Below are 27,120 nucleotides of genomic sequence, written 5' to 3' on the forward strand. Positions count from 1 at the left end.
CAGGACAGAACAGGTTGTATTTACAGTACCTAGACCGGACAGAACAGGTTGCATTTACAGTGCCTAGACAGGACAGAACAGGTTGCATTTACAGTACCTAGACAGGACAGAGGACAGAACAGGTTGTATTTACAGTACCTAGACCGGACAGAACAGGTTGCATTTACAGTGCCTAGACCGGACAGAACAGGTTGCATTTACAGTACCTAGACAGGACAGAACAGGTTGCATTTACAGTACCTAGACAGGACAGAGGACAGAACAGGTTGTATTTACAGTACCTAGACAGGACAGAACAGGTTGCATTTACAGTACCTAGACAGGACAGAACAGGTTGCATTTACAGTACCTAGACAGGACAGAACAGGTTGCATTTACAGTGCCTAGACCGGACAGAACAGGTTGCATTTACAGTGCCTAGACAGGACAGAACAGGTTGCATTTACAGTGCCTAGACAGGACAGAACAGGTTGTATTTACAGTACCTAGACAGGACAGAACAGGTTGTATTTACAGTACCTAGACAGGACAGAACAGGTTGCATTTACAGTACCTAGACAGGACAGAACAGGTTGCATTTACAGTGCCTAGACCGGACAGAACAGGTTACATTTACAGTGCCTAGACCGGACAGAACAGGTTGCATTTACAGTGCCTAGACAGGACAGAGGACAGAACAGGTTGTATTTACAGTACCTAGACAGGACAGAACAGGTTGCATTTACAGTGCCTAGACCGGACAGAACAGGTTGCATTTACAGTACCTAGACCGGACAGAACAGGTTGCATTTACAGTACCTAGACAGGACAGAGGACAGAGGACAGAACAGGTTGCATTTACAGTACCTAGACCGGACAGAACAGGTTGCATTTACAGTACCTAGACCGGACAGAACAGGTTGCATTTACAGTACCTAGACAGGACAGAACAGGTTGTATTTACAGTACCTAGACAGGACAGGTTGTATTTACAGTACCTAGACAGGACAGGTTGTATTTACAGTACCTAGACAGGACAGAACAGGTTGTATTTACAGTATCTAGACAGGACAGAACAGGTTGTATTTACAGTACCTAGACAGGACAGAACAGGCTGTATTTACAGTACCTAGACAGGACAGAACAGGTTGTATTTACAGTACCTAGACAGAACAGAACAGGCTGTATTTACAGTACCTAGACAGGACAGAACAGGCTATATTTACAGTACCTAGACAGGACAGAACAGGCTGTATTTACAGTACCTAGACAGGACAGAACAGGCTGTATTTACAGTACCTAGACAAGACAGAACAGGTTGTATTTACAGTACCTAGACAGGACAGGACAGGTTGTATTTACAGTACCTAGACAGGACAGGACAGGTTGTATTTACAGTACCTAGACAGGACAGAACAGGTTGTATTTACAGTACCTAGACAGGACAGAACAGGTTGTATTTACAGTACCTAGACAGGACAGGTTGTATTTACAGTACCTAGACAGGACAGGTTGTATTTACAGTACCTAGACAGGACAGAACAGGTTGTATTTACAGTACCTAGACAGGACAGAACAGGTTGTATTTACAGTACCTAGACAGGACAGGTTGTATTTACAGTACCTAGACAGGACAGGTTGTATTTACAGTACCTAGACAGGACAGGTTGTATTTACAGTACCTAGACAGGACAGAACAGGCTGTATTTACAGTACCTAGACAGGACAGAACAGGCTGTATTTACAGTACCTAGACAGGACAGAACAGGCTGTATTTACAGTACCTAGACAGGACAGAACAGGCTGTATTTACAGTACCTAGACAGGACAGAACAGGCTGTATTTACAGTACCTAGACAGGACAGAACAGGTTGTATTTACAGTACCTAGACAGGATAGAACAGGTTGTATTTACAGTACCTAGACAGGACAGAACAGGTTGTATTTACAGTGCCTAGACAGGACAGGTTTTATTTAAAATACAGAGGACAGAACAGGTTGTATTTACACTACCTAGACAGGACAGAACAGGTTGTATTTACAGTGTCTAGACAGGACAGAGGACAGAACAGGTTGTATTTACAGTGTCTAGACAGAACAGAGGCAATGTCTAAGATAGCTGTGTTACCGGAGAGGAGCCAATGAGAGAACTCAATTCAATACCATTTGATTTGTATTGGAGGTAGAACTGACCTTGCTGCCGATGATCCTCTGCACCTCCTCGTCAGGTGACGTGGGGGTGCTGGCCAGGTCAGGGTTGGAGTTACTGATGCTCTTGGAGCGGGCCAGGTGCAGGGTGCTGGGGCGGGCCGTTGCCCTGGACAACGTGGCGTACTGGATGGGCAGCTCGTAGGCCGGGGTGGCACCCCCTGGTCAGGGAGAAGAGGAGGGCACTGATACCAAAATACACACTTATGCTCATTTTAGTAGTTGAGTGAGAATTCTCCAATCACAAGGTTAAATGAATCACACACAAGCACATCAGAGACATGGATAGATTAAAATACTCTTCCTTGAAAGCATTGGGACTACATCATTACAGCTGGTGTGGAGATATAGTGAATCTTCAGTGTCTGCTGTTCCATTCCTCACCAGTAGGGGGCATGGCAGGCTCGGCAGTGGGCAGGTGGAAGCAGTAGTGGATGTAGGAGGCCAGCAGGTTGTTCCTGCCATGCTGGTCCTGGTTCCCCTCCAGGTTCTTATGGATCTGGTTGACCAGCAGGGACATGGCCTCGAACGCTGCACGGCCCAGGTTCACTGAGAGATGGGAATGGGGAAAAAGAGGCAGAGATCACACATGGGTTTGCACTTTTGGGACTGTTCCATTTATTCCATTGTACAAGGCAAGCTCAATCGAGCGTAGACGTAAATAATTAAAAAAATGTATCCTAGATCTGGGAGAAATATTTGACCAGGAGTGTTTCTGTGGGAGAGTGGGGATCTTGAAAGGGCGATGAGGGATGAGTCAATCTAAGATGGCCGCCCTCTGTAAAGTCGGCCACGCCACTCACCGATCTGTCCTGCGATGACGGGCGGGTGGACGATGAGCAGGATGAGTTTGGAGAGCAGCTGGTGGAGGAAGCGGACGCAGGTGTCGAGTAGCGCCCCCCGCAGGCCGGTCATGCTGGCCTTCAGCTCACCCTCCACATTGGCCTCACTGATGATACAGTCCTTCAGACGGAACGGGAACGAGTACTCCTCCAGGACGTAACACAGGGTGAAGAACTTATCCAGGTGGGGGTCCTAAGAGACAAAGTCACATTGGGGGGGGGGGGTAATTCATTTAATTTACAATCCCATTGCCGAGAGTATTAGAGTACGTGACAGAGAGGAGAGGAGTGTGGAGAGAGAGAGCGAACGAGAGAAAGAGAGAGAGTTACCTGAGTGTGAACTGAGGAGGCAGCTGTCACCTCCACATTGAACACCTGCTTGTGATTATCCACCCACTTCATGCCTGGAAGCTGCACCTGCAATACACACACATTACCTACATCAAAACTCAGCCACACACAGACTAAGCATACAAACTCGTGAGTTCATGAGAACTAAGCATGCATGTGCTCGCACACTTACGTCAGGGGTGAGGACGGAGTAGCTGGGTGGTGGTTTCTCCACAGAGACCGGCAGACTGAAGGAACCGGCCCGTAGGCGGCCATGTTGCATCAGAGGAATCCACTGTGGACACAGACAATTTAATGCACATTATTACATCACACATAAATAAAAGACACCACAGCCAATCACTGATGACACTTCTAGTGTTTCAAAGGCCTAAATATTAGTAGCTTGTAACTGAGGTATGTAATGGGTAGGGAGGCACCCTAACTTGGGTCCATAGTTTCCCATGGTCAGGTAAGTGTAAAAAACCTCCGGGTCCTAGTGAAGCGTACTCACGGTGTATCCCACGGGGGTCTCCAGGGGCGTGTTCTGTTTGGGCTGACAGCTGATGTGGTAGAAGGTGAACAGGAGGTGGTGGTTGTCTGTCAGGTTGGCTGGAATCTTCATCTTCACCTCCTCATAGAACTCTGGAGACCTGAGGACAGACAGAGAGAGGTAGATAGGTGAGAGAGGGAATGAGAGGATGAGAGATGTAACAGGAAAGGTGTGGAAGGGAACGGGCTCTTACTTGTCATGGTAGATGACGGGTGAATAAGCCTCTGTAAAGAACTCAGCACAGCTGGATTTCCCAAAGATCACCTATTATGATGAGAGGAGACCGTTTTTATTGGATCTATGCCCTTACACAAAACACCCTCCCGCACCACCTTTGTCCTCAGAGCATTCTTGATACACAAGGGAAAATGTTGAGCGTGAAACACCCAGCAGCATTGCAATTCTTGACACACTCAAACCGGTGACTGGCACCTACTACTATACTCCATTCAAAGGCACTTAAGTATTTTGTCTTGCCCATTAACCCTCTGAATGGCACACATACACAATCCATGTCTCAACTGTCTCAAGGCTGAAAAATCCTTCTTTAACCCGTCTCCTCCCCTTCATCTACACTGTGGATTTCACAATTGACATCAATAAGGGATCAAAGCTTTCACCTGGTCAGCCTGTCATGGCCTAATGTTTTGTAACTCTGTATGTCCATAAAGGAATTTACCAGAATCCTTCTCAGAACTGCTACGTAAATAACATGCCATACTAAATGAAATGTAAGGTTCCTTAGCATTACAGTTGGAAGTCTTCCAAATTAGGTCATTTATAATTGCTGGTTTCTAAACATCATTAATTGGATTTGACAGTTTTTCACATTTTATGGACTGGGAATATGTCCAATAGTTGTTTAGATGTCTCCACAGGGCTTCTTCAATGGATTAGGACATTGTTGCCAGGGTCCCAGATTAGATTAGGGTGTGTCCTAAAGGCGCCAATTGGATTAAGAATCCACTGCACTGAACAACACCACAGCTTTTAGACAGGAAGTTAATTCTGCAGTAAAACCCTCCTTCAGTTTGTTATAACCATCAAAAAGGTTGGCTGTTTCCCAAAAACCAGGAACTAGGGTTACCTACCCCCAACTCAGTTAAACACACTAGACATTCTTATAGAGTGACCTACTCTTGTGGGGCACATCATATTTCACAGCATCAGGCTTTTCTTTGTGAGGGGGACGCCATTGTCCTGAGAGCACTGTGTTACAAATCTGTAGAGGTTTCCTGTTTTGTGATTGGCCTGCTTCACCAGTCCACCAATCACTCACCGGCATGGCCAGACTGGGATCCTCTCCTGCCATGAACTGCACCTTGACAGCAATGTTCCTGACTGAGCCCTGCCGACTGCTGAAGTTCAGGCTCTGGGGGTAGATATAGAGCAGGTTCCTGGAAGTGGAGAGGAGGAGGACAAGATGAGGTAGAAGAAAGAAATGTCAGTGAATTTGAATTCCCTAATACAACCTGGAAGGCATAGAGGGGTCATTACACTCTAGTTTCAGCTCAGCTAGCCTACACGCTGCGGCTGCCTGCCAACATATCCTCCCTACTAACTAACGCACGCACCACAGGGAACATGCATGGTCAAATCAATTCTATCTGGCATGTGACTACGAAAACAGAATATCTAGCCTAAATTAGAGGGTAGTATTAGGACATTGCTGCAGATTTATAACAAATCAAAAAATAAAACTTAACAATTAGGCCTATAAATTGAGAAGGATTGGGAGAGAGAAACCATGTGTTTCGAGGAAGCATGTGAGTGACCTTCAACTCCTGTCCAAGTCAAACATGTGAAAGAACTTCCCGAGCATACCAGTATATTCCAATCCAAAATGTAATTTACTTAGCAAGAACATTGTTCATCTATCTAGTATCCACACACTCACAAACAACACAGAGCAGTGTGACATTATATTGTCATGGTCTGATGGTCAGCCCAATATAATACCGTGCCTGGTTGCATAAAACATCTTAAGTGTTTCTCTTAAGGATTTACCTTCAGGAATAATGTTCCCTTACCAAGATAATTGTTGAATGGCGCTGCATAGAGCCCCTCAAACGTTTCCCATAGGTGAGGGCATACTTAAGGGTACTTAATGGGTTTTAGGACCGTTTGAAGGCATGTATGGCAGAAAAATTATCTGGTTACCATGGAGACGACCTGATTACTGACTGAAGGTCTTGTCAAAGAGCATTTATTTTGGGAGATTGCAAAATAAAACATATACATTCAAAACAGGAGAAACAAATTGATTCAGAAGATAATAAAACAAGTTAATTTTAGTTACCTTTTTCTCAACTTGTTTCTATTCATTTCTAAAACGTCAAGCTAATTTACAGAGTAGGTAGCTAACTAGCCAGCTGGCTTTGTAGCCATTGATTGTGCACCTTCCATTGTTTAGCTAAGTAGCTAGCTTGCTGGTTGATGTTTTCCTTTTGCAACCAGGGCAGAGGAAAACATTCACCTTCACAAATTCTGTTTACATTGAGATCCATACTGAATGAAGCACTTAAGGGACCTCATGGGCACCATTAACCTTTTCACTTAATTTAAGAGAGAAATTCACCTGTTTTGTGAATTGTGAATCTGACTTAAAGTTAAACTTGAAATGTTTTATGCAACCAGGCCCTGGTCCATATCTACCAGGACAAACAGAGACTCAGTTGATGTTAATGTTAATGTAGGTCATGTGTATTTGACACCTGGAGTCCTGACAGAGTTACTCCAGAGGTTGGGATGAATGCCAAGGTCAGCCTGACTAAGGCCACAGAGCTGATCTCTGATTGGACCACGACTGAGCTAATGTTTCACAGTAATTTTGAACATCCAATATAAAAGAGTCGTATCATTACTGATATCCGATGTGAGACGAAAAAGATACTACAGACCTGAGGCACTTAGACATACAGCTGAGAAAAGGTACCTTTTTAACGACAACTGAGGAGTAACAACACCCTTAACAAAGCTTTAAGACAAACAGCCATAGGAAGGGGCACAGGGCGATTCTCACGAGATTTCGAGTCGATAGTCTCTCTGAAGAGACAAAGAAATAATCTCTCTATATAGCCTCTGTCCTCAGATCAGGATGAGGGCCACACTACTCTGCCTGCTGTGTATGGCCATGTGTTTAACAGGGATCCCAGCCAGCCCCGTCCGGAAGGCCCAGAAGAACAACCAGGCTGCCCCAATTGATGACATGAACGTGCTGATGTACGGCGTGCTGCAGTTCAGCGAGACCCTCCACCACGTCTACGAGAACACCGATGCCAAGTTCGCGCGGATTGAGAGGTCGCTGAGGAGACATGAGGAAAGGCTGGAGAGGCTGGGCCAGGAGGCAGGCCAGGCCGCAGAGAAGGAAAGACAGATGAGACAGGTGCTAGGACAGATACAGGTGAGGAAACATACTCGTCCTGCTCTGACGAAGGTCTACTGTGAACGGAAACTTGCCAATTAAATTACTGAAATGTGCATAGATCTAAGTGTGCAGAGGCTTTTTATTCAGTAGAATTTGGATCTTGCACCTTAGCTACTCTGTCAGGTGTACATTAGATTGATCTATTTACCGGAGAAAACACACCCAGTCAGACACCTCAAACTAACTCTGAAAGTGTCATCAATTGGTAGAGGGTTAAGCATCTAAAATGATGATCAATTTGTGAAATTCACTCCAGATCGACAGGGCAGACAGAGATAACCCTGCTTTGCCAACAATCTGAAATCCCAGTCAGTCAGATAAGCTCTATTCCTCTGGGCTCCAACAGGGAGAGAGAACAGCTGAAAAGACACCATTGGCTATTTGGCTGAATGGGCCAATAACTGCCATGAACCTGAGCACTCAATTATCTGGCTAGCTATTCAACATAAACACAGAGCCATGTACATGTTCGTTTTGTTTACTCAATATAGATCCTAATGTTCTGAGAACAGAGAATGGCATTGGCAAGCCAGTGTATGTTGAGGCCAAGGCAGTTTGAGCAGCTGGTCTGAGATCAGTGGGAGGGAGAGGATTTAAAGCCAGATGCTCTTTTCCAAGGGCCAGATGGCTGGGCTGCAGTCAGAGGCTGAGGAGGCCAAGGGCAAGGTGGCCCGGGTGGAGCAGGAGGAGGGGGAGCTTAGGACCAAGGTGATCAACCTGGAGACATACCTTCAGAACTACCCCCCCAACAGCATACAGGAATTAAAGGTAAGGTACACTTCTCAATCACACACAGATTATGCCAAACAATCCAATGCCAACACACTCAATCTGTTCTATTCCATTCATAAATTCATATGTGCGTGTGTGTTTTCAGGATAGGGCGTTAAAACACTCCAGTGTTCTGGAGGGCCTGCTAACATGGACACAGTTCCAAAAACAGAGCATTGAGAGTCAGAACCAACAGTTGACCAAGCTACAGAAACTGGTGTGTATAATAGCTGAACATAGTTTGAAAAATGCTAAATAGAATCTGCCCATGATTGATGTAGTGATGGACGCCGTGTTTGACTAAGTTTGCTTTGTTTATATTTCAGAGTGAAGCCAGGAGATAGCCAGTCCTTTGTCACATCACCCGATGGCTCCACTGAATCTTAACACCAGCTACTGTAGCTAATACACTCCATGACTTTACCCTGGTGCATAAATACCCTGCCTACTCATTCTACCATAATTCACACAGAACAAACATTCCCACCCAATAAACTGAATTACAAAAACATTATATATTTATACCACTGTATTATATTTCTGAATACATTTAATTGTGTTTAACACAAGCCCTTTTTTATTGTACATGTTCTTTATTTTAATTTTAATTCATTCTTACTGCTGTCATATTGTATATTTTGTGTGCAAATAAAAATCTGCAAATATCATTTCTGATCTGTAGGTCAGAAATATCATTTCTGATTATGCAGCACATGACATGTAAAATCTATGTATGATCTATGACAGTGTATGAGAGTCTACGTTGTGTGAGGTGTGTAGACTGACCTATAGGTGGTGTGAGGGGGGTAGACTGACCTGTAGGTGGTGTGAGGGGTGTAGACTGACCTGTAGGTGACATAAGCAGTGTAGACTGACCTGTAGGTGGTGTGAGGTGTGTAGACTGACCTGTAGGTGGTGTGAGGTGTGTAGACTGACCTGTAGGTGGTGTGAGGTGTGTAGACTGACCTGTAGGTGGTGTGAGGTGTGTAGACTGACCTGTAGGTGACATAAGCAGTGTAGACTGACCTGTAGGTGGTGTGAGGTGTGTAGACTGACCTGTAGGTGGTGTGAGGTGTGTAGACTGACCTGTAGGTGGTGTGAGGGGGGTAGACTGACCTGTAGGTGGTGTGAGGCGTGTAGACTGACCTGTAGGTGGTGTGAGGCGTGTAGACTGACCTGTAGGTGGTGTGAGGGGTGTAGACTGGCCTGTAGGTGGTATGAGGGGTGTAAACTGACCTGTAGGTGGTGTGAGGCGTGTAGACTGACCTGTAGGTGGTGTGAGGCGTGTAGACTGACCTGTAGGTGGTGTGAGGGGTGTAGACTGACCTGTAGGTGGTGTGAGGGGTGTAGACGTAGCGGGCAGGGAACTCCAGCACCTCCTTGGTGGGGCGCACCCTCGGGTCAGGGTAGGGCTTGACATGGAGCAGCTCAGGAGACAGGCAGTAGTGAGGAGAGTCTGGGGCAGGAGAGATGTCTATCTTCAACTGGGCTAGGGACAGAAGGAGCAGGAAGAGAGAAAAACAAGGTTACACTAGTAAACATAAAATATATTCTCTATTCAGCCTATAGAATTTGTGCAGGTGATTACATATAAACATTTGTATGCGTGTGCTGCGCATGTCAGCCAGAAACTTGTAGAGGTCTTCATCAATCAGCCTGTCCCCCTCCTATAGGTACCTGTGACAGGTCTCAGTCTGCGTAGGACAGAGGATGGTCTGCGCATGTCTGCCAGAAACTTGTAGAGGTCTTCATCACTGAGCCGGTCCCCCTCCTACAGATACACAGAGATCATAGTATATCGGCACACAGACACATTTGAGACAGGTTACAGTGACTATAACAAGTATTCATATCCCATGGATTTCTTCACATTTTATTGTTATAAAGTGGGATTAAAATAGAGAAAATAGTCTGCAATGTCAAAGTAGAAGATAAAATCGTATACAAATATAAATTATGAAAAATATATCTTGATTAAATCAGTATTCACCCTGAGTCAACACATGTCAGAAACACCTTTGGCAGCAATTACAGCTGTGTGTCTTTTTGAGTAAGTCTCTAAGAGCTTTGCACATCTTGGTTGTGAAATATTTGCCCATTATTCTTTTCCAATTTCTTCAAGCTAATTGCTAGACAGCACTTTTTTCAAGTCTTGCATTACATTTTCTAGGAGATTTAAAGGGATAGTACAAGATTTTGGCAAGCAAGCCATTAAACTCTGCTTTAAAATCACAATTGGCCTCATGGTGAAAACCCTGAGTGGTTTCCTTCCTCTCCAGCAACTCAGTTAGGAAGGATGCCTGTATCTTTGAAGTGACTGAGTGTTTTGATATACCATCCAAAGTGTAATTAACCACTGAATATCCCTCTTTGTGGTTGAATCTGTGCTTGAAATTCATTACGTGACTAAGGGACCTTACAGATAATAGTATGTGTGGGGTACAGAGATGAGGTTGTCAATCAAAAATCATGTTAACCCCTATTATTGCACACAGAGTGAGTCCATGCCACTTATTATATGATTTGTTAAGCACATTTTTACTCCTGAAATTATTTAGGCTTGCCATAACAAAGTGAATACTTAGATTACCAAGTCATTTTATTTATTTGTCAACATTTAAATCGCAATTTGTAATGCAACAAAATGTTTTTTTTAAATCCTGGTGGGATGAATACTTATCATAGGCACTGTACACCTGGGTAGCACAAACACACAACATTCTGACTGACCTGTTTGAAGAAGTTGGTGACTGTGAGAGTGGCTGGACGGAAGGTGGCAAAGTTACACATGTCCTCTCCTACACTCATCCGCTCAAACCCTTTCTTCTTTCTCTCGTTCCATGTTCCATGGCCTTTCCGCTCTGACCAAAAGACAAGTCATCCGTTTAGAGATTAAATAACAATTATTAAATACTTATTATGAAATTATGACACTTTTGTTATAGCCACTATTCAACAAGAAAGTTGTCTGAGTGTGACTGATGTAAGGAATTCCAACATGCATTTCGATGTGTATATTAAGAGAGAATCTGTCAGTCCCTCCAAGATTCTGCGATTGCATAGTTCGATACAAAATCAACCAATCAGCGCATATTATGCGAGAGCTCGCAATTTTGACCAATTCCTGCACTTTTAGCGCATAAAAGGGTCCAATCAAAAGCGGTTTCTTGAATTTTTACCAATTACTGCACTGTTACCGTGGAAAATGGCCCAATCCAACCACACGTCAACAAAGTTTTTCCCCCCTGGCCTGTCAGCGTATTCACGTGCAAAGATGATGGGTGATTGTTGATGGCTGACAGGCAGTACAATGAACAGAATTCAATCTCATTTGCCAACAAAAATAACAGCTAACGACCGTGCGAAACAATTCCCGAATGTTTTTGGAAACTAGAGAAAGTCAACAATCAACCGTCACTTCGAATCAGCAAAGCATATGAGAATGTCAGAACAGTTCCCACAGCAGCGGCAGATCACCATGACTGAAGTGGTAGCAGGGAAGACTGTGGCAAGCGCTGAACAAATCAAAGTGAGTGGCGTTTTACTCCGCTAACCTTGGCTTTAGTAGGGTGGTCGGCACTCTGCTCTCCACAGTCTGTCTATGGAGAGCGCTGCTCAAAGCACTGAGTGCAATTTGTCAGCATTGCCGTTTTAAACTCTCTGTAAAACTTAATACGGATTACGAAAACACCATCTTTCTGGATTTACATTTTTTTAAATAATAATCAACCACAACTCATATTTTTACGTGTTCTGTTCTTTATCTCCCTTACGACCATTTCAGGAAAAACAATCACAATCTCAAGAATTTTGAAGACAAGTTAATAGAAAGAAATATCGATCCTCAAATTGAAAGTGATTGATCAGCTTTGAATCTTTTTTTTTTTTTTAAAGAGAGGGAGAGGGAGAGAATGAGTAGGAATGGGAGGTGCGTCTCGTATTGATAGCAAGCCCCAAGCCTGATGGAGAGGAGAGGTGTGTGTGAGTGGATTATGACAGAGCTGTTTGTTCAGGAAAGGAAACAGAATTGCGCACTTTAGATGTTTAATTGTTTTTGTGTTATGTATTCTACTTAAAATCGTCCTAAAACTGAGCACATATGACTTATTGCATTATATGAAATTAACGTGAAAAGAAAACGCCTCAAAATGTATCGCAGAATTTCAGAAAAGCTGCCGCAAAATCAAGCATTTTTGTCCACAGAAATCCCAAAAGAATGTTGCGAAATCCTGGAGGGACTGATCTGTGTATGTGCTTGACATCCTAACTGTGATTAAACCAGGGGGCATTTGGTAGAGGTCAGAGGTCATAACTACCAGAGTCAGAGTCAGGGTCAGAGCGCTCCAGCCCCCCCACACTGCTGACGATGTTGACCAGGTGGATGGCTGTCCAGGCGAAGGGCATCCTGTACCTCCCCAGCCTGCTACACGACGTCTCCGCCTGCAGACGCAGCTTCTCCAGCTTCTCCTTGTGCTAAACAGAGAGAGGCAAACTGACTGGTGGGGACTGTAAACCCGGATGGGAGCTTGCTCTATCAAAGGCCTTTGCTATGTGATACTGTAATATTTATATAATGTTTCAGAGTTTGTTGGACATTGAGCTTCAGAATAGGGAATTGCAAATATTGCAGTTGTCTGACTAGACAGAATTGAGAAATGCTGATGGCTACCCTGCTGGACAGAGTCCCATGTGCATGACCCCATGCACGCGTGCAAAGAAAAGACCAATAGAAGATAGATACTATGAACTTACTGTTACCTTTGATGAGTCCGACTCTTTCATGACCATGTAGGGTTCACAGGATTCCCCTATGTCTCCCTGCTGAAGGACTTTCTCCAGCTGAAACACACACACACAAGACACGTGTGTGACGGTGAACATCGCTGACCTGACCATTATTTGCAAATGGTGCACACATCGTGCATGCACACACATTTCTAACGCAATATATGAAATGCAAATATTGGATGCATCCTCAGAATAACTAATGTCACATTCACTAGTTAAAGACAAATAGGTCGTTGCACTTCACTGTCACCTATGTGGCAAAGCTTACAGAACTTTATCTAAAGTAAATAAGTGATATAATGCAGCCATGATAAGGTATTGCAAAGTCACTTGGCATGAATCATTCTGGTGGCTGAAGGATATTCCACTGATTTGTCTGGGATGGTCTGCTCAAATACAGTTTACACAGCAAATTGGCCAGTGTTACCTTGTATTGACTTTTCTGTGTTACATAAGAACCCCAGTGTTGGTGTTAATACCCACAGTGTTGGTGTTAATACCCAGTGTTCTATTGCAGGTAGATTTTTGGAATTGTTTGTTTCAATTGATTGATTAATTAGTCTTATGCTACACTAATCTAATCTGTTAGTTGGATTTATTGCACCCGTTACTGAAATGATTGTTCCGGTTTAGATGGTTTAGGTAGTCTCACATCTTAGTCCTCCTGACCATGGCAGTCATTCTGAATGCAGGTTGTGGGTGAAAACATTTCAAAATGTTGGATATCTCCACTCTAGCTGGATTCCAATGGAAATTACACCACTTTGCAAGCCAGCATAATTTGACTTGCAAATAAAACGCAAAGAATACAAAGGAAAGTTTTACATCTTCCTAAGTCTGAGGGTGGTTTTAACCTTCCAGACTTGGAATTGTATCAACTCACCACACAAGTCTTCTACTTGCGACATACAGTTAAATGCACTAAAGAGGAACAATGGGTACATATTGAAGATGCGCATGCTCATCCCCTGAATCTTTCATGTGTCTATTTTCAAAGGATAAAGCTGAGAACATTAAAGCAGCAATACGTAGATTTTTGGGCAACCCAATCTAATTCACATAGAAAAGTGTGTTGTAGATCTGTCATTCTCATTGAAAGCAACTCTAAGAAGCGGTAGATCTGTTCTATGTGCGCTATTTCTATGCTTCCCGTTCTTAAGTTTTGTTTTTGCATCTTTTTACTTTCGGTTTTGTACACCAGCTTCAAACAGCTGAAAACACTATATTTTTGGTTATAGAAAATATATTTCACAGCGGTTTAGATGGTACAATGATTCTCTACACTATACTTGTTTGTTTTGCCACAAACTGAAATGATGCGAACTTTTAGAATTTTTGCAACCAGGGAACAACTTCATAATTAAAAACACTAAAACAATATAGAAGAAAATGAAATGTATTCTACAAGAACCAATATCACTCTTTAAAAACACAATCCTATGGAACAATCCTTGGATAGCTTTTCAGAATTCACTGATAAATTGGTCCACATAGAAAACTAAATGCATAGAAACCGTAAATGACTTGGTAATAGGAGATACATGTATTTCCATTACAGAATTAAAAAGCAATTTGGGACTGACCAGTGTAGATATTTTCAAATACAACTTAAAAGTTTATTATCACAAAGTTTCGATTTGAAATCATTTGGACATCAGAGCAATCTTGAGGGAATCCTATTTGAGTCAGAAACTGATATTAATATGATAGGTAAGATATACAAAACCCTGCAGAGAGCCTATCCCAAATATAACTGATATTGGCACAAGATGGAGGGAATTTTGGAACATAACTAAATTACAGTTCATGAAAATGTACGCTTAATCCAGTATAAACTAATGTATAGAATTTACTATAGAAGAGACAAAATTCACAAATTCTACAGTACAACGGCAGAGTAATTTCTTAATTATACAACGGGTGGGTCTAATCCTGAATGCTGATTGGTTAAAACTGCATTCAAGCCGGTGTCTATTCCTTAAGTTGCCACCGGCTAAATCTATGACATCAAAATACCTTTATACTCTGTTCCATCTGACTGCGCAATCCACTGTCTGATCAGCCCAGCCAGGCAATTTATAAACTTCATCTCCACTATAAAAAGCACCTAGACATTATCTCATATTTCTTTTAGACTAACATTTCATTTTCAACAGCAGAGATTTGTATAAACCTTGCTGTCTGTCTCTCCGACATTTGCAACATTGTTTTAATATTTAAAATTAGATCTCGTGCTGTCCCATAGTAATGAATGAGTCGGGACGAGACAGACAGGCAGGCAGCGTTTCTATGCCGGTTGAAATCATGAATCAGCTGGCATCATTTTTATGGATATTTACAAAAAAAGGTCAATTGAAAAAAGGTCAAACGAAACGCAGCTAATTTGCAGTCTTTCCAACTTCAATTTGAAGTGATTGTGTTACTATAGCTGTGTTGTTGGCTAGCTCCTCTGAACAACAGTGTCCTGATGAGTGAGCACATTTTCTATGCCTGGCGAATTTGCGCATCATTAGGTCATTGTTATGGATGTATCTACAATAAATGGTCACTAGAAAACAGCTTAAACAAATGCAGCTACTTTGTTGTTATTCTGGCTGCACTTTTTTGACATGACTACAAGTTAGCCGTAGTTGGCTAGCTAGAAAGCAAGCAAGCAAGGGATAAGAACGTTGCCAGCCAGTATGGCAATAGAACATTTATAACAAACGACTGGGTCGCATTCAAAGATACAGTGTTGTTGATGTTTGTGTGCGTCTGTACGCTGTCGTTTGTATGTGTATGTTTTGGGGGAAAAAAAATATATCGTACCAATTTTTTTTTGTTGACTTGCAGGCCTGACGTGGCCTGTAAACCATGAGTTGCAGGCCACTGTATTAGGGTAAAACTAGGCCCTCAAAATAAGGCTTATAAAATATGTATTGTCTTGTCTTGTCTTAAAGAATATAATTTTAATGATAACATATTCACTCGGGATCTCACTTAGTGAAGGCTACAGGACTGAAACTGAATGAATGCAACAGCCATGTCTCTGTCACTAACAAATACAGTCACGGGTGGTAACTCTACAACTCACATGAAAGGTAAGGCACACTGTGAAATATGCAAATAAGGCTTTACACTAAGCAAAGTGTTAATTCCACACTTAAAAGTGTGGACCCGTATTGACACTGGAAGATTGTTAAATTTAACACTCTGTGTTTATTTAACAGTGGAGAATTTGCTGTGTAATTCAGTTCACACCTAAAAGACATTGTGGAAGGTGGATAGAAGATAAAAGACTTTGTATCATTAAAAAAGTTCACATGGACAGGACTAGGGGTTTTCTCCTGAACATGTGACCAGACCAAGAAAAAGTCCTACAGAGAGTCAGTAGTTTGTAATGTGACGTAGAGCCTCATTGGATTCTCTGTATGTACCCCCCCCCCCTGGTGGCCCTATGCCCAGTACCTTGATGACCAGGAAGATGTCTGCAGAGGGGTACGTGATGGAGAAGATGGCTGAGCGGGCCAGGGTGGAGATGGCTGTGTGGGGCGTGTGGAGACGCAGCAAACCCTTCATCTGATCTGAGTTCAGGTCAAAGTGGAAGTCCTCTGAGATCTGAGAGAGGGAGGGAGGGAGATGAGGAAATGTACATCAAGGGATATTAATTAAGTTTTGACTCAGATTTAAAGCACAAGACCTTTGAGGCATACTGAGAGCTAGAATAATGTAATCAGTCAAAGCATGAGCTCAGCATGACATAAGCATAATATGATAATTCAAAAATAAACATGCTGTATATGTACACAGTCTAAACATTTCTAGAAAACTCATGGGTACCTTTTTCTTTTCCTTGACATCATAGAGAGCAAGAGTCCCAAATATTGGCTCAATTTCTATTTCAAATCTGTAGGGGGTACAAAAAGCACAATGTGTGTTTGGATGAGAAGAAAATATGATTGATAAATGAATAAAATGCCAAAATGTATTTACTATTGTGCTAACCTGAACCGTGACTCAGCACTTTACATTAGTGTGAAAAGGGTATAAGTGAAAGAGTAACCGACAAGGATAATTTTAGGAACGATAAGGACAGACAGATGGTCACTCACTTGAGGGACAGACACTTTACCATGATCCTCTGACCACAGTGTTCTTTGGGGACCTCTGGGACAGAACATCTCTCCACAGCCTCATCCTGTCAGACAACACACATAGCCGTGAGAAGATAAACACGACAGCAGCATTTACACAGCCAGACGCCATGGCAACGTTGACAGACACCACAGTAGTGTGTACACAGACATAACGAAAGAGGGAGAGAGCATGAGAAGGAGACAGAGACAAATGGTATACCGGTATTGACGCACGGACCGGGTATGGGCGTTTACTTTACCTTCTATACGGTATTTGAATGTTTTGTTTGTTAAATTTGAAACGCCGGTTGTAACGTCCATTTTTATAGTTTACTCCGCTACTTGAGTCATTTCTCCCCGCAGCTTTCCACACAGACCTAGCCCCTCCCCCTGTCACTCATGGAGCGCATTTGTTCTTCGACCACAAGACACTTCAGTCTGCATTGTGTTCAGTCTGCATTGTCAACGCAGCACATGCAAAAAAAAATCTAATAAAATGTTATTGATAACATCTAATAACATGTTATTGATCACATACACATACTTAGCAGATGTTATTGCAGGCGTAGCGAAATGCTTACAATGACAATGTTGATGACAACGATGTGGTTTTCTATTTGCTTCTTAATATAAATGAACTAGTGTTCCAGAATTACACTGTTAGTTTGTGTTTCTTACATCTGCAAACAGCTCGTTTGTCTTTTCTAAGCAAGTTGGGCCTAAATTGTGTTAGTTGCTAATGCTAATCACTAGTTAGCTGGCTAATAAAATGTAGTGAGTCAGAACAAACGTAACTAGCTATACAGTCTGATAATACCAGTGATGGTGTAGACCTAAATCAGCATGTTGTCTGTGCAACATTATCTTCTAAATCAAAGAGGAATAACCGAAGCATGAATGTTAGCTACATGAAGTAGCTAAAAGAAAATGTTCAACGTAGCCAAAGATTATAGGGTCCCCTAGGAAACACTTTGGTTCCTACTCTGTCACAATAACTCCTCCCTGGCATTTTCATTCAAACAACACTGTATTCAAAGTGCCAACTATCATATTCTAACTACAGAATTAGAATAATCATTCTATTTCCATGATTCCAACAGTTCCCAAGTGGCGCAGAGGTCTAAGGCACTGCATCTCAGTGCAAGAGGCGTCACTACAGTCCCTGGTACGAATCCAGGCTGTATCACATCCGGCCGCGATTGGGAGTCCCATATGGCAGCGCACAATTGGCCCAGGGTCGTCCGGGTTTGGCCCGGGGTAGGCCTTCATTGTAAATAAGAATTTGTTCTTAACTGACTTGCCTAGTTAAAAAAAGATATATTAACATAACATTTTTTTAAAGTTCACACAAGTGCAATTGCAACATTTTGTAAAAAATAAGGCATAGATTGTTTGCCCATATCATGCAACCCTATGTGGTTGTGTGGAAATTATCTCAAATGAGCGCAGAAATTGATGGAAATAAATGTTGGTTGAAGTTGAATAGAACAGTATAAAACAATCAGAATGGAGAAAGACTCTTTGAAATGACTTCGAATGTACAGTGCATTCAGAAAGTATCCAGACCCCTTGAATTTATCTACATTTTGTTACGTTACAGCCTCGTTCTAAAATTGATTAAATTCCTCATTAATCTACACACAATACCCCATAATGACAAAGCAAAATCAGATGTTTTTACTTTTTGTCAATTTATAAAAATAAAAATCACACTTACATACAGCTGAAGTCAGAAGTTTACATAAACTAGTGTCAATGACTCCAACCTAAGTGTTTCAACCCCTCCACAAATTTCTGGTTAAAAAAACTATCGTTTTGGCAAGTCGGTTAGGACATCTACTTTGTGCATGACACAAGTAATTTTTCCAACAATCTTTTACAGACAGATTATTTCACTTATAATTGACTGTATCACAATTCCAGTGGGTCAGAAGTTTACATACACTAAGTAGACTCTGCCTTTAAACAGCTTGGAAAAATTCCAGAAAAATTATGTCATGGCTTTAGAAGCTTCTGATAGGCTAATTGACATCATTTGAGTCAATTGGTGTGGATTTATTTCAAGGCCTACCTTCAAACTCAGTGCCTCTTTGCTTGACATCATGGGAAAATCTAAAGCAATCAGACAATAACTCATTAAAAAAATTGTAGACCTCCACAAGTCTGGTTCATCCTTGGGAGCAATTTCCAAGCGCCTGAAGGTACCACGTTCACCTGTACAAACAATAGTACGCAAGTATAAACACCATGGGACCACGCAGCTGTCATACAGCTCAGGAAGGAGACGCGTTCTGTCTCTTAGAGATGAACGTATTTTGGTGCGAAAAGTGCAAATCAATCCCAGAACAACAGCAAAGGACCTTGTGAAGATGCAGGAGGAAACACGTACAAAAGTATCTATATCCACAGTAAAACAAGTCCTATATCGACATTACCTGAAAGGCCGCTCAGCAAGGAAGAAGCCACTGCTCCAAAATCGCCATAAATAAAGCCAGAATACGGTTTGCAACTGCACATGGGGACAAAGATCATACTTTTTGGAGAAATGTCCTCTGGTCTGATGAAACAAAAATAGAACCGTTTGGCCATAATGACCATTGTTATGTTTGGAGGAAAAAGGGGGAGGCTTGCAAGCCGAAGAACACCATCCCAACCGTGAAGCACGGGGGTGGCAGCATCATGTTGTGGGGGTGCTTTGCTGCAGGAGGGTCTGGTGCACTTCACAAAATAGATGGCATCATGAGGAAGGAAAAGTAGAGGGATATATTGAAGCAACATCACAAGACATCAGTTAGGAAGTTAAAGCTTGGTCACAAATGGGTCTTCTAAATGGACAATGACCCCAAGCATACTTCCAAAGTTGTGGCAAAATGGCTTAAGGACAACAAAGTCAAGGTATTGGAGTGGCCATCACAAAGCCCTGACCTCAATCTCATAGAACATTTGTGGGCAGAACTGAAAAGGCGTGTACGAGCAAGGAGGCCTACAAACCTGACTCAGTTACACCAGCTCTGTCAGGAGGAATGGGCAAAATTTCACCCAACTTATTGTGGGAAGCTTGTGGAAGGCTACCCGAAACGTTTGACCCAAGTTAAACAATTTTTAAAGGCAATGCTACCAAATACTAATTGAGTGTATGTAAACTTCTGACCCACTGGGAATGTGATTAAAGAAATAAAAGCTTATATAAAACACTCTACTATTATTCTGACACTTCACATTCTTACAAAAAAGTGGTGATCCTAACTGACCTAAGACAGGGAATTTGTCCTTGGATTAAATGTCAGAAATCTGAAAAACTTAGTTCAATTGTATTTGGCTAAGGTGTATGCAAACTTCCGACTTCAACTGTAAGTATTCAGACCCTTTACTCAGTACTATGTTGAAGCAACTTTACAGCCCGAGTCTTCTTGGGTATGACACTAGAAGCTTGGCATACGTGTTTTTGGGGAGTGTCTCCCATTCGTCTCTCTAGATCCGCTCTGTCAGGTTTGATAGGGAGTGTTCCTGCACAGCTATTTTCAGGGCTCTCCAGAGATGTTCGATCAGGTTGAAGTACGGGCTCTGGGTAGGCCACTCAAGGACATTCAAAGGCTTGTCCCGAAGCCACTCCTGCATTGTCTTGGCTGTGTGCTTAGGGTCGTTGTCCTGTTGGAAGGTGAACCTTTGCCTCAGTCTGAGGTCCTGAGCAGGTTTTCATCAAGGATCCTTCTGTACTTTGCTCCGTTCATCTTTCCCTCATTCCTGACTAGTCTCCCAGTCCCTGCCGCTGAAAAACATCCCCACATCATGACGCTGCCACCACCATGCTTCACTGTAGGGATGGTGCCAGGTTTCCTCCAGATGTGATGCTTGGCATTCAGTCCAAAGAGTTCAATCTTGGTTTCATCAGACCAGAGAATATTGTTTATCATGGTCCAAGAGTCTTGTAGGTGCCTTTTGGCAAGCTCCAAGTGGCCTGTCATGTGCCTTTCACTGAGGAGTGGCTTCCGTCTGGCCACCCTGCCATAAAGGCCTGATTGGTGAAGTGCTGCAGAGATGGTTGTCCTTCTGGAAGATTCTGTGATCTCCACAGAGGAACTCTGGAGCTCTGTCAGAAGGACCATCAGGTTCTTGGTCACCTCCCTGACCAAGGCCTTTCTCCCCCGATTGCTCAGTTTGGCCGGATGGCCAGCTCTAGGAAAAGTCTTGGTGGTTCCAAACTTCTTCCATTTAAGAATGATGAAGGCCACTGTGTTCTTGGGTTCTTGGGACCTAAAATGTTACAGAAATTGTTTGGTACCCTTCCCCAGATCCGCGCCTCGACAATCCTGTCTCGGGGCTCTAAGGACAATTCCTTAGACCTCATGGCTTGGCACTGTCAACTGTGGGACCTTATATAGACAGGTGTGTGCGTTTCCAAATCATGTCCAATCAATTGAATTTACCATATGGGGACTCCAATCAAGTTGTAGAAACATCTCAAGGATGATCAATGGTAACAGGATGCACCTGAGTTCAATTTCTAGTCTTATAGAAAAGGGTCTTAATACTTATGTAAATAAGGTATTTATTATTCTTATTACACTTGCAAAAAAAAGCTTTTCTCTTTGTCATTATGGGTTATTGTGTGTAAATTGATGAGGAACATATTTTTTTTTTTAAATCCATTTTAGAATAAGGCTAACGTAACAAAATGTGTAAAAAGTAAAGGGGTCTGAATACTTTCCGAATGAACTGTATGTGTTGCCACCCTAGGGTCACGCACTACTCAAAGCAAATGTGGAACTTTTATTACTCAAAAACATACTATAACATCAAATACCCTAAAAACATACATTTGACAAATTCCCTTAATATTATATTTTGGCCATATCGCCCAGCCCTAGAGGCAAGATACGCAAACAGATGGTCACATGGCTGAGGAGAAGGCTATTTCATTGATGTGCTTCAATGTCTATGGTGGAACTGCCTGAATTTTAGAAAAATAATCTATATGTAATTAACTTTGATTTTTTAAAATTATATATAATTAAGTTTTTATATAGTTTCCGTAACTTTCTATTTTATAGCTATATCATTCTATACAAAGTCGGCTAGCCCTTTAGCAACACATGCTGACAGACAACTGAGCCGAACAAAAGTGAATAGTGTATGGATGATATTAATATTATTATTTGGGACAGACCTCGTCGGGAGGAGGGAAGAGCCCCAGCAGGTCAGAGTGGCGCCCCTGCAGGCGGGCCTCAGCGTTGCGGCGGTCCATGTCCTCTGCAGCCGTGCGCTCTAGCACCGAGGGCAGCAGGGCATCCGGCGACGAGTTCTTCAGGTCAAAAATACTGGAGGCCCAGCTACCCCGGGGTGTGTCATCCAGAGAGACTGACCGCCGCTTAGCATCGTCCTGGTCATCCTGGCGGTCAGTGGCCGCAGCCTCGTCCAGTTCAAAGGTCTGCTTAACCAGCCCTCGCTGCCTCTCCCTCTGGCGCTCAGAGTTGTGGGGGGTGTGGGTTGTACTGTAACGCTGATACCTACAGACATGACAAAATACATTTTCCTCATCTTTAAATCACAGAGATAATGTACATCATGGGCACCATTGCAACCAAATCAATTGTAAATCAATGTGGATAAAGGAATGGAAAAGAGGGTGGCATATGGGACACATGATAGAGGGACACTCACTTCCTCTGAATGATCAACCAGTCATCTGTGTAGACACCCAAGGCATCTCTCACTCTTGGGTCAAATGTGCTGTGGGAAAAAAACACATGAATTATATAGTATGACATAAATATTACAATGGCATAGGAAAGGTACAGGGTGTTCTGCCTGTCCAGTAGCATGATAATGCTGTGTGTCAAGAAGTCCTAGTTATGTGAGTGAGCATGTGTGTCAGTCTTACACTCTAGATTATTTTCTAGGCGGGGCACAAAGGAATTCAACGCAACATCCAGGCCCGTCTCCAAAATTGCCATTTGAAACCCAATGAAGCCAAACTCTTTTAGGCAGGTGGAAACTAAGCAAGGGGACATAATGCTAGGGGAAACACTGGTGTGTGTACTGTACATAATATGTGTGTTAGTGTGACTCACTCCTCCTCGGGCAGAGGGGGCTCCAGTGTAGTACACTCTCTGTCCTGCAGGAGGAGCTCCAGGTCGTCTGGGGGGAACTCCATCAGCTGTCTGAGGGGGCAAGGCTCCGCCCCAGGGGCGTGGCTACTCACATACTCCTCATAGTCCACAGGCTCCACCACCTCTGTCAGCGGCACCTGACAACCAATCAATCAATAACACACAACAATCAATACCTGAGGTGCGTTCAGTGCGCTTGAACGTTTGCGGAACAGTTTGTATGAAACGACACGTTTTCTTGAACAGACTGAGATAGGTTTGCTCCGTTCGGTGGGTGTGCCTTGAAGCAATGAGTGACATATTTAAAGGGCAGAGGTGCATTTTGAACCTCAACTGGTCGTTCAGTACAGCACCGTTTCTGTTCAATTGAACGTTTTATTTTTAATGTACTGAACGCAGCCTCGGAGAAGCATTATATTCATACACCTGAACATTCCACCAGGATCACACAAGCCACAGGCCACACTGAGATAGTGAGCAAAGAAAAGAGATGGATAATATGAGTGATCAAGCCTACGTCACCTAGTTTTGACACACTCGTTCGTATACATAGACACAGGCTCCACTTCAGTAAGAGCACTGTGGCGCTAGCCTTTTTATGCACAAATAGATGACATGCTAAGTGGTTGATGACCTCCTTAAGAAGTTGTTCGTTTCCAGAGCAGTAAATTCAACTCAACCATAGAAATTCCGTCCTCATCTTTGACCAAAAACAAGGTGATATACACACACACACTGCTACTTACAGGTTGGTGTGCTCCTCGTTTCTTGGACAGCTGAGGGGAGCCGTACTCTCTGGATACCTGCTTCCTGACCTCTGCAGCCACCGTCCTGACAGAGACAGACGGACAGGAAACGGTAGAGTTACACTCAAACAGGGGAAAAACTGTTTTTCATTCACAGCTGTATCTTCAGGAAGCCAAACAGAAACAAGTCTAGACATAATAAATACCAGAATGATTCTGGTAATCATTCTGTCAGTAGATAAAGACGGTTAACTTGAGGAGAACTGATTTGATGCCCAAACTTGCAAGCGCTAGCCTCAGATTCGTATGCAAATATGCTCCATAATCTAGATACTCAGCTAAAATCTCTCCAGCGAGGTGCCAAAAATCTAATTGCCTCCCCATTATCATGCACATGCAAATAAGCCAATTAACATAGGCTAAACAAAACCCTTGCTGCAGATAACCCAGAGTTAAACCTATTACATTTTGCTTATTGCTGCTTTAAACCATTATGAATATGTAGGCTACTCCCAGACGTAATGCTAGAAGTGTTTTATACATAATTATGTGCCTGCCTTAGATTTCATAATAGCTTTCCAGTTTTGACTTCTTATCAGATGTGAGCAGCCATGTATGCTATCCATTCTCTCCCCACTACCCAGTCCCCAGCAGCTGGTACTAGATGCAGTGCTGAATGGCAGCAGCTGTTATGAATGGGAGTCAAGCCGGATCTGTGGGAGAAGAGAGGAGCGGTGGCTGGGCCTAGTACAGAAACCAGGCAGAGAGCCATAACTCTCTCACTACCCCTGGCCTGGGCCTTTATGGACCAATAGCAAATGGGAGGCTTAGAGAGGGGGACACAGTCAAACTAGGCCCGCAATCATCTCAGAGACACAGCATGCAGCTGCTCTTCCACAAACTTATAACGGACTGGCCATCTCATACTCTCAGACGATATATCTCACACAGACATGCACAGATACACACATAACGCTTCTGAAATTCCCTGGTCACGGTCGCTGTGGTCAAACTATGTCTTCATTCCACACATTAAATGCTACTGCTCTCAGCTTCAAAAGGAGACCCTCAAATGTAATTTATCCCCATGACATACTACACCCCCCCCAATCCCACCCCATCTCTCAGAAATAACTCTGCTACCCCAAATCACACAACCCTTTCAAGCTGGAACTCTACAACAATCTTTTGACAGAGGTGTCAGTCACAACAATGTTTGTGGAAGTGTTATTCTGCTGTTAAAATGTGCTACCTTCTCCAATCCCCACTTTAAACAGGATAAAGGAAAAGCTATCGCCTCCAAGGGTAATAAACGGAACACCCTGTCACACCCTTTCCTGCATCCTGAACCGATACAATGGACTGGCTCCCACTGGGGAGAGAGAGAGAGGACTGGACGATAACAGAGTTGGGGAGAGAGGTGAAACTGTAGCAATGATTAGGCCTAAGTTGTTGAATTCAGCACTCTACTCGGTTACTACTAAGTTAGGCTATAGCCTAGTAGTAGGTTAGCTGATACAATTTGAACTAGTAGGCTGCCAGTCAACATTCAGAGGGAACAGCACCATTCACCGTTAACTAGGCTAACTCAATATGATAATCATGTGAGACTGAGAAATATACGTACATACCATGGTGAGTATAATAAGTATGGTTGGGCCAGTCGGAAAGTCCTAACACGAGATACAAGGTATGTGCCTGTTGTGGTGTTGTTGACTGTTTCGCACTGGACTGCTGACATTCCAACATGTCATTGAGATTTCCCTGTTGGTTTTGATGTGACATGTTCACCTGCATGTTGTGATGCTGATAGACATCTCTTATCACATATCCAGTCTGCTCTCAGGAGCCTCCAAGGGCCACTCACCCATAACATGAAGGAGGTTCTCAGATGATTCTATGAAGACTGCAAGGTGAACAGCTAGGCTAATGATTTTATTCTGAAAGTAAGTATGTGTGTGTGTGTGTGTGTGTGTGTGTGTGTGTGTATGTGTGTACACCTGCTATTAGCATGTACTACCATGTATTGCCTATACCCAACCACCTTACACCACACAATCAATTGCTTAGCATGCAGTTCCCTGATCAAGGCTTTGATGAACACAAGTATGAACTTAACTCAGCAATGGTGGAACTGGGAAATGCATCATGTCATGCAAGGTGATATTACAGCTATAGGCCTGATCTAACTCTGTGGATAATAATAAAGATACTGTTCTTTCCCATAGGAAAGGGGAACTCCATCTTGCCTACTTCTGTTTTCATTGTGTATCAGAAGAACTAGACGTTTCAGTTCCATCTACAGACCTACCCCCAGGAAGAGTTCTACACAGTATGACTTGAACTAGGAGTGACAGCACAGAGGATCAAGCTGAGTTCATTTGCAGCGCAACAATATTAGTGTAACCTAACCCACGCCTTGTTATCCCACAGGTCAACGGGAAAGCGAATTCAACGGCTGGTATGACTAGATAACTACTAATTATAGTTTTATATCCGTTTTACTTGGGTCTCCTCAAGATAATGTAAAATAAAGTAATTTAGGTAACTAGTAGCCAACATGATTGATGGCTCGAGTGTCAGCCTACTAGCAAAAGGATAGCTGTGATCTAGTTCTATGTCTGTGCAACAAAGTAACACTCGCAAGGTATGAAAAATCGTTTTCGTTTTCTAAACAATGGCAGGATGAATGATAAATTCACATTTCATTCGAAGCCCATATGCTGAACAATAGACTCCGTCTGTCTCCGTTCCTATCCCAGTCTGCGCGGTTTACGATCAGCGATACCCTCAAATCCTGCACTACCCGGTCTGTCCGTTATGTCACGCGAACTAGCTGTCCTACTGAGTACATACAAATTATGAGTCTCACCGATTAATTTTGTGAGCAAATGCCCTCCTCTCGTTGGTTGAAGATGCCATTTCGCGTCCCCATTTAGTGTAGTCTTCGAACTATTCTCTCTCTCACACACACACTCCTGCACTTCGATACTGTTGTTTTCCTGCTGGAGTTCGCTTCCTTGTATCACCACGCTACGGTGCCTATCCCAGTGGTCCTCCTAGTGGTTGGGAGCAGAAATACAAGGTTGTGTTGTATGGGATCGTCCGCAGTGCATTCAAAATTCTCACCTGACCGGTTTCAGTAACGCTGTCACGCCCGAGAATGGCCCATATCCTCAACAGTTAGGGTTTCATTACAGTGTGAAAATTGAGGAAGTTTGCTGAACAGCGAGACCTACTTTAGTTCAACA

At 43.0% G+C, this 27,120-nt stretch overlaps 1 protein-coding gene across 1 annotated transcript in view; it reads right to left on the reverse strand.

Moving 5' to 3' along the window:
* LOC120034506 (dedicator of cytokinesis protein 7-like) overlaps positions 1 to 26,866 on the reverse strand; it is a 42,466-nt gene extending 15,600 nt beyond the window's left edge. Inside the window, exons 1-21 of the mRNA XM_038981092.1 lie at positions 26,742 to 26,866; positions 23,870 to 23,954; positions 23,085 to 23,260; positions 22,675 to 22,743; positions 22,181 to 22,520; positions 16,990 to 17,075; positions 16,718 to 16,784; positions 16,346 to 16,495; positions 12,869 to 12,949; positions 12,427 to 12,583; positions 10,841 to 10,971; positions 9,788 to 9,881; positions 9,437 to 9,599; positions 5,192 to 5,309; positions 4,106 to 4,176; positions 3,874 to 4,012; positions 3,553 to 3,654; positions 3,360 to 3,446; positions 2,991 to 3,222; positions 2,572 to 2,736; positions 2,173 to 2,348 (exon numbers count right to left, since the gene is read on the reverse strand). Coding sequence (XP_038837020.1) covers positions 2,173 to 2,348; positions 2,572 to 2,736; positions 2,991 to 3,222; positions 3,360 to 3,446; positions 3,553 to 3,654; positions 3,874 to 4,012; positions 4,106 to 4,176; positions 5,192 to 5,309; positions 9,437 to 9,599; positions 9,788 to 9,881; positions 10,841 to 10,971; positions 12,427 to 12,583; positions 12,869 to 12,949; positions 16,346 to 16,495; positions 16,718 to 16,784; positions 16,990 to 17,075; positions 22,181 to 22,520; positions 22,675 to 22,743; positions 23,085 to 23,260; positions 23,870 to 23,954; positions 26,742 to 26,791 — 2,739 coding nt within the window. The 5' untranslated portion in view covers positions 26,792 to 26,866. The remainder of the gene's footprint in view (positions 1 to 2,172; positions 2,349 to 2,571; positions 2,737 to 2,990; positions 3,223 to 3,359; positions 3,447 to 3,552; positions 3,655 to 3,873; positions 4,013 to 4,105; positions 4,177 to 5,191; positions 5,310 to 9,436; positions 9,600 to 9,787; positions 9,882 to 10,840; positions 10,972 to 12,426; positions 12,584 to 12,868; positions 12,950 to 16,345; positions 16,496 to 16,717; positions 16,785 to 16,989; positions 17,076 to 22,180; positions 22,521 to 22,674; positions 22,744 to 23,084; positions 23,261 to 23,869; positions 23,955 to 26,741) is intronic.
* Between the last annotated feature and the right edge of the window lie 254 nt (positions 26,867 to 27,120).

This window comes from Salvelinus namaycush, chromosome 41 (assembly GCF_016432855.1).
Source record: "Salvelinus namaycush isolate Seneca chromosome 41, SaNama_1.0, whole genome shotgun sequence".
Taxonomy (NCBI): Eukaryota; Metazoa; Chordata; class Actinopteri; order Salmoniformes; family Salmonidae; genus Salvelinus; species Salvelinus namaycush.